Below are 12500 nucleotides of genomic sequence, written 5' to 3'. Positions count from 1 at the left end.
TCCTTACCCCTGCCATTCTTCTCAATCACATTCCAATTTATCCTCTTTGCCTCCCTTAAATTCCAATTATCTTGTACATCGCATCACATTTCCTTTCAATTTTCTCCTATCACATACCTTCCCAAACTCAATCAACAACTGCTTCAGACCTTTCTCTGACCAGCCACAAGCTCCGTGTCATCAGCACACAACTGCGTCACTCCCACTTCCCTCCAGTTCCTCTTACTCTCTCCCCATCACCCTCACATCTCTCCCATACAACCCCATCCATGTACACATTGAACAGCCATGGTGACATAACACAGCCCCGCCTTCCTTAAACCATTCACTCTCACCATTCCCACATTCCCTAACACTTCTTTAAGTCCACCTTTTCTTTTCTATTGTGATAGGGGAAAAAAGAATTCTGCCACAGTGGTTCCCAGGCGAGTCATAAAATGTGAAAAAGTGAGATTGCTTTACAGCACTATGTGTACAAACAAGTGTAATTACTACTAAAAAGTAAAACTGCATCACCACATCCAAGGACCTACACCAACACACTAATCAATGTTGTTTTCACATATGGGATTGTGGGGCATATTATCATAGTACAACGCATTCATTGCATAATTTCATATTCAACTGCTTAAAATTACTTTCTTCTGACTCCACCCATAATGAATAAGGTGTAAACAATATGTAAGCATCCCAACAATTATTGTAGGCACAAAAAGTTGTTGGAACGCATTTATTCCTATTGGTAATTAACCCCTTATGAATTCACTCACAATGCAACAAAACAAGCTCTTTGAAAATATGAAGTCATATGTAAAAAAAAAAATAATCAAATCAAATCCATACCCAACTTAACTGTATATTGTACAAACCCATTACACTGCCCTCTCAAAACTTTTGCATTATCTAGTTTTCTTATCCCACTAACCCTGTATAGGGCAGACTGCACATTATGCAATCAACATTCTGGGGAGCACAGTAACACCCACTATGGACCAGTCATGCACCACTTTTTTTTTTCTTTTTTTTTTACTAAGGATTTAACTCTACTCAAGAATATTGATCTTCTACTATCCCTCCTTTCTCCTACCAAAGGATTACAAAGGAGCAAGACAAGAGACCTTCTGGTCCTTAAATATCTCGTTTACAGCCTATGACTCAACTACTTTATTGCAATACTGTCACCAAGAATAACAGTAAATTTTGGGGTATTTTTTACAAGTGTGCATACAGATTCTCACTTTCTCAATTTTCCTTTTGAACTTTTTATTCTTTTTTCACTTTTTCAATTTTGCTTTTGACCTTTTTTTTCTCAATTTTACTTTCAAACCATTTATCTTTCCTACTGTATCTATTTTCAACAAAAGATTGCCATTAACAAATAATAATAACCAATGGTTATTGATACGAGGTGAAGAACCTTTGCCAAAACATTAAAACAAACTTGCATATCATAAGCTTAGGGTTATGTATCATCCCAAAACATATAGCTTCACTAATCTGTAGTTTTGTAATTATCTGCAGTAGTTGCATGCTTTGCACACAAAAATATAAAAATAACTTTATTTTTCACATGCGTAGCATGCACCTATAAGAGATTACTAAAGAGCCATAAACTGCGACAACTGCATGATTAGGAAGGCTATGTATAACAAATACTATTCCATTCTTGGGAAATCCTGATGTTCTGCTAGTGCAACCTACCCTCCATTTTGCCACCTTTAAGGTGCCTTCATTCTACCCTTCATTATTATGAACTGTGGTTACTAGCGTCTCTATCCTTTTATATCAAATACTATTTTTCCATAAACATTAGGATGATAATTATAAGTTTCCAGCATATCTTAACCAAAAGTAATTTCATATTATAAAATTTTCAAAAGCAAACAAGAAAAAATGGAAATGACCACACACAATAAAAGAAAATAATAAGCACTCATTATTGGCGATAACATACAATTATCCTACTATCAATATAAAAATTTACATATCTCCATGGCTTAACTGCAACTCAAAAAAAGCAATTTCCAATCTAATACATCCTTTTCATCAATTTACGACAAATACTAGGGGAATATTAACTTCAATAATTCATAAATATAGTAGCTTGTGGACTTTCCTCTAATTGCCAGCTTTATGAGAAATATTAAATTCACTTTCACACCCAAGTATGCATATAATAATCATTTTCTGAGTTTTTAAGCTATTTGGTGATGCATATACCATAGCATATTGTGCTTATCCATTGTGCTGTTGCTGTTCTTCTTGATTGAGTTCCCGCTGTAGCCCTTTAAAGCCTCAGCCTTTGCCTAGAAAAAGTAATCCTAGATGGGACACTTTCACTTACCACGCCTTCAAAGCCTACCGTAAACCATAACTTCATCATCTAAATCTTCCGTGACCTGTATTGTGTAAAAACATTTACATTTCACAAAACACTGGCATTCCATCGAAATACGATCTACAATGTGTCAAAAACATTTTTAATATTATCATATAAATATTCACCTGTTCCTTGTCTTACTCTGCCATCCTCGAAGTATGAGCGTATTATCCACTTTCGTAATTTCATCTTGTAGAATGACATTTACGTCAAATTTAAACTCCATAGCTTCGTTTTTCCTTCAAACTGGCAATATTTAACTCAACTGGCGTGTGACCTGCTGTGGATAACCGTCTTCCTCGCCAAAATGACGTTCACTGCGGCATATACAGAGCAGACGACATAGCTTTGCACCACAACAAATGTGATCGATGCAGACAATCATAGAAAACGGAGTTGGAGCAAGTAGCAGCCGATTGAAATTTACTTCCTGCTTCATGATCAGTCGAGGTTATACACTATACTAGTACTACTAACAATAACAAATGTAGTTTTTTCTTGTTATTTTTATTTGCGACAGATTGATTCAAATGAGGTACCTTAACATTACTGCACAAGATTATTTTGACATTTCCCACGAAAACTGGCAGCTTATTAGTCAACGTTTTACTGCATCGAGTGCATTGAAATCAGTTTTATTCTATCTCATGTAATTGCCATGAAACTGCGTGCTCTTAACTTTTGTGATGTAAAAATAGTTTTTTATTATTACACTTGAGGTAGGATGGCATTTCGGCCGACAGTTCACCAGTATTTAACTAGGGGTGTAAGAAAACCAACTTACGACAGCGTAAACGACTCGTATTGCCAGGGAGACGGTCAATAAAAAAAATGCCGCTCTTTGCTAAACATTACTATTTACTGTACCAAAATGTAGTGGATAAAAAAAACACTTGTATATTTTGTAAAAAGTGTTCATTTACAAAATAACATCGAAGGTGTGGCTGGATACGCAAACAGATTACAAAATTTGTGGACAGCAAAACCAGACTATGCGGGATTCACGTTATTCTCTACATTAAATTTCTGGTATTTTAGAAGAAACATCTGATGAACTGAATTTCTCTGAAACTAAAGGTGACATACTTCATGTGAAGATTAACTGAAGCTGGGACATGAAGACAATCATGTAATAAAGCCTCTAAATTGATCGCTAGAATTGTTGAACATGTCAAAAAAGCGTTTAAAGTCTAAACCAGACAATTTTATTGCAACAGCACTCCTCTGTTGCACATCACCTTGAAAATGTCATATCTACCAGTAGCTCAAAAATACTTTATTCTGAAGCATACTGGAGCTATTATGTAGCACAGACAAATATTACCCAACAGTGATTTTTTTTTCTTAATGCTTCACACACTTCCATAGCCTGCCTATCATATGTATATCACATCTACTCAATGACAGATTTGGTCTGCTGTACTACTTGGCCTGCACACATCCTAGTACTTGCTATCTTCCGTAGCATAAAGCCACAGTTGTTTTGAAGGCACAAGTCCATATTTTGGTGTACTTGGTGCAAGTTCCACAAGGCTTCTTGCAGCAACCAGTTGCACTACACACTCCTAATACAGAAGTACTTTTCAATGAAATGCAGCTGAAATTTGTACCAAGTCATGGAATAGCCAACAGTTTTGGTACCCCACAGTGGTACAAATTTTGTGCACACATAGTGATTAACCTTAATTTTTATAATCTAATGGAATCAGCATTCAAGGACAGGTCAATGAAATTTACACACAATAACCAACTGCACATGGACTTGGATCCACTATGTAGCATTGTCAAACCATGGTACAATGCCACTTTAATGAAGGTTTTGAAGCAAGCAAACCTGAACGAACCATTGTGTGGCGGACACAACACAGGGACTTGAAATGCTGGAACTTCATATCACTAATGTGACCACAAGTAGTTCATGCATCACCACGGCTCTTGATAATTGATTTCCAAATAATAACAATAAAAATAATAATCTCAATAATAACATTACATCTGCCAAACGGCCCTTTTCCCCTTGTAAGAGAGACTGCAATAGCAATAATATAAATAATGATAACATTTGCTGCCTAGTTCCACCGACTGGAAATTTAGCCCAAAAAGGATGGCAATTGTTCTCATCCCACACTAGATCTCTTTGAGAAGAAATTTTGGACAGCTGTGCTATATTACTTGGATTAAAGGAAACGGATGGAATGGGTGGGAAAGGGTGCATGACTGATTTGACGACCTTCCTTATAAGGGGAAGCAGCCCTTGGTATATAGATAGTGCTATATTACTATACAACTCTGTGGCACCAGCCAATAACATGAGGGTAGCATTTGCCAGTTGTCAGCTCTCCTTTCTTGAAAAAGCAGAAGAAATATAGTTTAAGTTAACCCATTCAACTCCGATGACAAGATGTCTTGTCATTTGGTCAAATAAAACAAAAAATCATAAAACACCAAAATGTTTGATCAAACACCAGAAAAATATGACGTCAGTCCTCGCTTCGCTCGCAGCGAAGCGAGGACTGAGCGTCATATTTTTCTGGTGTTTGATCAAACATTTTGGTGTTTTATGATTTTTTGTTTTATTTGACCAAATGACAAGACATCTTGTCATCGGAGTTGAATGGGTTAATAAAGACGTATCTTCGGCTGGTCCAGAGACAGTGTGAGCCCTCACCTCCATCAAGTGAAAGGGTTGACAGGTTTTGAAAATGAGCAATGGGAAGATGATTCTCTCTGCTGTCCATCTTGCAGAACCATCACTAGCAAGTAACTGTCAGTGGTCCCCGATTTCCAAAACATCACAAAATTAGTTTTATACCAATAAAAACACAAAATGTAAGATTGAAATTTTGTAAAATAAAGTGACTGGAACCCTGCAGGCCCACAGTGGCTGGCTGGTCCTTGGGCCTTCCCATAGATCTCTGAAAACCTTTGGACTGTTGTCAATGTTGCAAGTGTGGGACTGTTTCTGTCACTGGCTTGTAGGAGACTGGAACCAATTGTCAGTTCTCCTTGTGTGAAAAGATGGAGGAAATACAGTTGAAGTTGGTAGAGAGATATCTTGGGTCCAGTCCAGAGATCAAGTGCCAGCCTATCAGGGCTGCACCTCCAGATGGAGGTGAAGGTGTTGACAGGTTTTGAAGATAGGCAGTAGGGAGACAATTCTCTCTGATGTCCATCTTGCAGGTACCTATTGTTGGTCCCTTTCGCACAATATTTGGAAGCAAAGTAAGATTTAACCAATATTGCTTATTTTAAAAGCTGGAGGCAGCAGCACAGGACATCTGTAGCAAGGAAGCAGCAATAACAAGAGCCTATGTATATGAAGTCAATCATCCATTCACACAGAGGAAACTAAAAATGAGCAAAAAACAAATGTGGGACTTGAAATGGTGGCACAGTGTCAAGACTAAATCACAGTTTCTTCTTGTGCCCCACACAAATTTACTATAAATGAAACACAGTTAAATCCAAATTCCATAAGTAAACTTAAATATCACTTGACATATGCACCAGGTGACACAAAGCGACGTTCCCAAAGCCTTTTTACAATCATTTCTTTTATACAAGGAAGATCATACTGATACCTTTACAACTTGTGTATGAGTGACTATGCATTGTGAGGATGTATCCCTGTATAACTCTGTGCACTCTGGGAAGAACATGAACCCTTCATGCAGTATTAACAAAACTGCTGGAAGGCATTCCCTACTGGATTACTATGTACAAAAAGAAACTAAAGAAATATATTTTTTTTTCCTGGATTTGATTAGTGTTTGAAATGACAAGATGTGTTACATCAAATTACAAGGTTGAGGCTGTATCATTAGGAGAATAAAAGGTGAATGCAAAGTTAGATCACAAATTGATTAAGCCTTGACTTATTTTCATAACTATCTAATTAATCACCCTAATCTGCTTTCCTTGGTCGCCTCTTGCGAATTTCTTGTGTCTTCTTTGGCTCCCCTTCCTCATCTTTCTCTACTGGTTCTCCTGCTTCCTCCTCTTCTGCCTCTCCCTCCACTTGTTCTCCATCTCCCTCTTCCTCTTCTTCTTCCTCCTCCTCCTCCTCCTCCTCCTCACCCTGTGACTGTTCATCACCACTCAGTTGTTTAGCTACTTCCTCCTCTTCCTTCTTCTCTTCCTCACCCTCGTCCTTCTTGACAACATCACTCTTGACAGTGTCCTCTATTATGTCACCATCCTGTGAAGAGTAAGTACAAAATGGGTGATTCAGTGGAAGTCATACTGTTACCAACATAAAAGAATAAAGGACAAGATTTCACTCATGCAGTGTGCTACAAATGACCAGTCTTACCTCATCTATGGTTGGTAAGGGCACTTGTCCTGGTGCCTTTGGAGGGAACATGAAATCAATGATGCAAACCAGAATCTGGAAGATAGAAATAAATAAATTGAATAAAGCTATTCTATAACTATATAAGCAACAGAAAATAAATGTCTGAAAGCTACTTTGCCTTGATATACAAAGAAAGGGAAATATGTATATATTAAAAGCTGTATGATGTCAGTCCATGAATATTAATTTTTCAGTTTCAATTAAAAAAATGCACTGCAAAAATATTGCCTTACAATGTCAGCCTTCACTTATTTTTTATGGTTTCACAATTTCAACATAAACTTCAAATTGGTACCAGTGCTCCATTAACTTACATAAAAAGAAAGGAAGAAAAAAATAAATACTCACCAGGCCCAACAAGGCACCCACAAGGATAGTGGCAAGAGCAAAAACGAGGTAAGAACCCCAAGTAGGCAGTCCGTATTCTTCTACAAGAACGGAATGAACACCTCTCAGTACCATGGACAGCTGCAACAAAGAAAGTTCAAAATTAATCAATCACAACAGAAAAAATAAATTCTCCACATCTATTCTGTACTGTACATGACGATTCCTAACTAAACTACTTTCCTACTGCCAAATGACTTGGTAATTAATCTGATTATCCCTGTGCTGGGTTACTGACTGCATGGTAACATGCAACCAATACTTTAGGGAGTATTTACGGGGTGCCCTTCCAGACCCAAGCCACACATCATTCATGTATGTTAGAGGAAAGGGTGGTGGATGGGAGTGGAATAGGATGGAGTGGGTACTTGCCTTTTGACTTGAATACTTCCCTTACAAGGGAGGAAAAAAAAAACTTGGTATATATAGGCTAATACAGGAATGATGACACTTTTGCACTACAGCTGTCCCTCCTTTACAGAGTTTCCTTGAACCTATCAATTACCACTTTTATGACTCCCTCTGAGAAGTATGGTAGGGTAGTAGTTACTAGGCTGAATACAGTGAGAAATGAGGAGGAGAGTGGGGGTGGGAAAGGAGTTGGGAGATAAGGTTGATGAAAGAGTATTGGGATGGTTTGGACACATGGAAAGAATGAGTGAAGAAAGATTGGTAAAAGAAGTGTGGAAGGGAGAGGTGGATGGAGTGAGCATGAGGGGGTGAACCAAGGATGAGATGGATGGATGGGGGTAAAAAGAGCATCGAGAAAGAGGGGGAGGTCTGTTAAGGAAGGAAGGGAAGACAGAAGATAGGGGTGAGAGGAAAATGGTTGTATATTGATCCTGCTGTGATGCATGGAAGGGAGTGGGTGGGGGATGGGGAGGGTTAGGGAGTGGGTGGGGGATGGGGAGGGTTAGGGAGTGGGTGGGGGATGGGGAGGGTTAGGAAGTGGGTGGGGGATGGGGAGGGTTAGGGAGTGGTTATGTGTGAATGATATTTTGATGCAGCCCAAAGGGATTTCTCCCTGTCTTCTCTTTTTCTGCATGAGGGGATGGAAAGGGTGAGGGGGTGTCACTGATTACATGAAGCAGCCTTGCTGTGGATGTACTGGTTCTTGCTGCATTACTTCTGACCAAGGGCAATGGGCGAGATGACGTGATGACCTGTCATCCAGGAGCCAAGAGAAGGGGGAGGTGTGAGGATGAAATGGGTGGGAGTGGAATTATGCCTTTTGACTTTGGCTACCTCCCTTGTCAGTGGGAAAAAGCACTTTGTATATAGTATATGACTACCCCTTCTGGATCCCCCTGTGATAGTGTGAAAAGAATTCTGCCACCATGTTTCACATGCATGTTATAAAAGATACACGAGATGAGGTGAGGGGACTAGGGATCCTGCACTCTATGTTCATCATATAAAAAGTCAAGTCATACAAGGATCCAAGAGGACTCCAACCAGAACCCTGGTAACTGAGTAATTAAATGTGTGCGGTTGTGGTCAGATGCAATTAAAAGGGAAGATATCAACTGTTTGTGAGAAGGAAGATTGATGTGTTGAAAGGAAGGGAGAGTCTAAGTTTGGGACTGCGATAGGGAGCATGTTGAGTGAGGAGTAGGTTAGGGAGAGAGTGCCTCTGCTTGAAACTGATAAGATAGGAAAGTGGAGAGGAAGGAAGTGTCATTGAGGATAATATGGGAGACAGTGAAATTAGGATGGGAGCTATGGATTTTGAGTGCATACAGTTCTGGTATTGCAAAAAGGGAAGTGGAAAGGAGTTTTGGACAGATCTAACCTCCTTAAGATGAGGCCTACATAGGTGTCATGAGGCATGAATGTGTTTACAAGGATGCCAGCATCAGCATCTTGATTATATTTTTTTTGTAGTTGGGACGGAGAGGGAGGGTTGCCAATTTAATTGAGCGGCCTTGCTATGTATGTGCTGTGCCTTGTGACACTGCCTCTGACCCAGGGCAGTGGACAAGGTGCAGGGATGACCTGTCATCCAGGAGGTGCTAAGATAAGAGAGAGGGTGGAGGGGAATGGAGTGCATTCAGGGATGCAATGGGTGGGAATGATTTTATGCCTTTTTCTATTTGGCTACCTTCCTTGTAAGGGGAAAAAAGCCTTGGTATATGTATGTATGTATATAGTTGTAGCTGAGTGACCCCTGAATTCTGTGAACTGGTCTGATCACGTTTTCTGTGGTTATTAATATTCAGAGTGAAAGAGAATGAGTAATACAGCAGTGACTTTATATTCTAGAACACAAGTAGTGTAATGCATAGTACATTTGGCATCCAATGCTGCATGCGAGAATTTTGACTTGTACTGAAGAGGTTAAACAAGTGTTTAGATAGTTTTGGGAGGAATATGTATTGGTGTTGGGGGAACTCAATGCTAGGAGATGAGCCAAAAGAGTAATAGTAAGGTTTAGGGTGCAAGGTAAGAATTAGAGTGGAGCAATGATGTTGGAGATGTGTTCAAAAAGGGAGTTGATGATAGCAAACACAGTGTTTAAGAAGAGAGCCAAACACACATATATTTGGGAATGGGTGGTGGAGAAAAGAGTGGTTGAAAGGCCATTGACAGATTATAAAGAGGTACCCAAAGGGTGGATTGTTAGATTTATAGATGTAAGTTTTTTTAGTGAGAGACTGCAATATCATTTTTGGTAGAGGGGAAATTGAGAATGGAGGAAAAGTGGGGGAGGAGGAAAAGGGAGGTAGAAAAATGTTAAGAGTAAACAAATTAAATGAGTAAGGCACCTGGGTTGGATGGGTGTCAAATGGAGTGTCATGTAAAGGGAAGAAGTTATGGTGGATTGGCTTCTGTGATTGTTCAATGTGAGCCTATGGGACTGGAATGAGCTACAGGACTGGGGGAGTATTTCTATAGTTCTGTTTTACAAAGGCACAGGGGACAAATATAAAGTAGTTCAAGAGGGATCAGCCTGTTTAGTTTGAAAGGCATATATGAGGGTGTTATTTGAGAGGATCAGGAGGGGAATAGTGGAAGTAACTGAGGACATATAGTGTGGGTTTAGGGAACATAAATGTATGGGTCAATTTTTTGTGCTAAGGCAAACATGCAAGATTCTAAAATTGTGAGGATGCCTCTTGAATAGACTTTTAAGGATCTGGAGAAGGCTTATGACAGTCAACAGGAAGGCATTGCGAGAGGTTTTGAAGATGCATGGGTTAGGATGGGCAGTTTTTATGCAAGTAGTAAACCATGTTTTAAGGTTGTAAATGGCGAGCAGTAGGAGGTGAAAGTGGGGCTGCACCATGGTTATGTAATATCACCATGGTAATTCAATGTGTACACAGGGTGATGGGATCCTTAGGTAAAAGGGAATGTCTGTTGAACAGGAAAGGAAGAGGGCAAGAGATGGTTGAAAGATGATAAACTGCCAAACAAGGATTTCTCTTTGTCTTCTCTAATCACTAACGAGTGGACTGGAAGGAAGGGTTGCCATGTAATGAAGTAGTGGGGGCAAACTAGTGTTGGCTGTCAGGCCTGTAGTAAATGTACTGTCTTGATGTATTGCTTCTGATCTAAACAATGGGCAAGAAGTAGGGATGGCCCTTTATCAACTAGGAGCTAAGGTAACAGGGAAAACAGATGGGTGTGGGATGGGTGGCTGCATGCCTTGGTTGGCTACCTCCCTTAGGATGTGGCAAGATGCCTTTGGCATTTTTTATTTATTCATTTTTCATTCTGCATTTTGGTTATCACCAAGTTCAAATTCTTGGCATTTTCTGGCACTGAAATCCATCAGGGCAGTGGACAGGATGCAGGGATGACCCGTCATCCAGGAGGTGCCAAGATAGGAGCGAGGGAGGAGGGAGGGAGGAGGGTGGAGGGGAGTGGAGTATATGGGAAATGAAATGGGTGGGAGGGATTTCTATGCCCTTTTCTTTTTGGCTACCCCCCCCCGTGTAAGGGGAAAAAAGCCTTTGGTATATGTATGTGTAAATGTACCAGGGAGGTAGCCAAGTCAAAAGGCAAGTACACACTTCCACACATTTCAATCCCGTCCACCACCCTTTCCTACTCTCATTTTTGCTCCTCATGAATGACTGGTTATCCCCGTATCCCATCCACTCCCCCGAGTCAGAACCAACGCAGCAAAACACACCACATTCACAGCATGGCTGCTTCACTTCATCAGTGACCCCAATCCCCTTATGCAGAAAAATGCAAAGACTGCATCAAAATATAATTTGTATATAACCACTCCCTATTCCCCACCCTCTCCCTCCCTTACATCACAATATCATCTATAAACAGCCATTCTCCTCTCACCCCTAATTCTGCCCTCTCCCTTCTTTGCTCAAAAGACATTCCCCCCTAACTTAATACCCTTTCACTCCATCCATCCATCTCATCCTTGGTCATCCCCTCAAGTTCACTCCCTCCACCTCTGCTTTCCACACTTGTTTTACAAATCTTTCTTCATACATTCTTTCCATGGGTCCAAACTATCCCATCAGCCCTTTTCTACCTCAATTCTTTTACTCGCCTCGTTTCTTACTAACCAATCTTGTAACCCTGACCATACTTCTCAGACATTTCATCTAAAATACATTTAAACTTTTCCTCTCTGCCTCTCTTCAATTCCAGGTCTCTGCCCGATACAGTGCAGTCAGCACAATCACCCTTTCATACAGTCTCCTCTTTGCATCCATTCCCAAATAACTATTTCTCATGACACTTTTTACTTCCCCAAGGCATTTACTTGCTTCTCTCAACCTACATTACATCTTTGCACACCTTGTCACTCCCTCCTTGAAACATCCCGATTCCTCTTCCACTCCTATCTCTACTCTATCATTCACCACCTTCCACACTTCTCTTAGCTTCTTGTACTTCTAGTCCTTTTCATTCTCATCTAAACAGTTTACTCCAAGCACCTACATTCTACCATTTTCCTCTTTCTCTATCTGTCCTCCACTATCAACTTACCTACCAACAAAAATTATCTGACCATTTCCCACGCTCTCCCCTAAGAACATGGACACCCATATCTCCTATTACCCTTCTTCAGGATACCACTACAGTGTCCATTAATGCCTTATCAACCACTCTTTCATCCACCACCCTCTCACATATATACCCATGTTGGAGATTTTTCCTAAACACCATTAGCTAGATCATTAACTCTTTCTAAACACATACATACATATACCAAAGGCTTTTTTTCCCCTTACATGGAAGGTAGCCAAAAAAGAAAAAGGCATAGAAACCACTCCCACCCATTCCATCCCCTACATACTCCACTCCCCTCCATCCTCTTCCCTTCTTCCAATACCACTATACTGACATTCCTCCCAAAACTCTAAGCACTCCCTTTCCTCTACAATCTTCTCACTACCAGGC

The 12500-nt window shown here is 40.1% G+C and overlaps 2 protein-coding genes across 5 annotated transcripts in view; both read right to left on the bottom strand.

Moving 5' to 3' along the window:
- The window catches only part of LOC143025628 (alpha-tubulin N-acetyltransferase 2-like), a 57866-nt gene extending 55029 nt beyond the window's left edge, over positions 1 to 2837 (bottom strand). For 2 of the 4 annotated variants that reach the window (XM_076185589.1, XM_076185590.1), the window contains exon 1: positions 2506 to 2837. In XM_076185589.1, coding sequence (XP_076041704.1) covers positions 2506 to 2606 — 101 coding nt within the window. In that variant the 5' untranslated portion in view covers positions 2607 to 2837. The remainder of the gene's footprint in view (positions 1 to 2505) is intronic. The other 2 variants (XM_076185587.1, XM_076185588.1) reach the window with 2 other exon arrangements.
- A 436-nt stretch (positions 2838 to 3273) lies between these two features.
- The window catches only part of LOC143025631 (thioredoxin-related transmembrane protein 1), a 30194-nt gene continuing 20967 nt past the window's right edge, over positions 3274 to 12500 (bottom strand). The window contains exons 4-6 of the mRNA XM_076185600.1: positions 7083 to 7202; positions 6693 to 6767; positions 3274 to 6578 (exon numbers count right to left, since the gene is read on the bottom strand). Coding sequence (XP_076041715.1) covers positions 6285 to 6578; positions 6693 to 6767; positions 7083 to 7202 — 489 coding nt within the window. The 3' untranslated portion in view covers positions 3274 to 6284. The remainder of the gene's footprint in view (positions 6579 to 6692; positions 6768 to 7082; positions 7203 to 12500) is intronic.

This window comes from Oratosquilla oratoria, chromosome 5 (genome assembly GCF_046742065.1).
Source record: "Oratosquilla oratoria isolate Oo_2021 chromosome 5, ASM4674206v1, whole genome shotgun sequence".
NCBI lineage: Eukaryota > Metazoa > Arthropoda > Malacostraca > Stomatopoda > Squillidae > Oratosquilla > Oratosquilla oratoria.
Note: the sequence above shows the minus strand (reverse complement) of the source record. Positions and strands in the feature narration are given on the sequence as shown.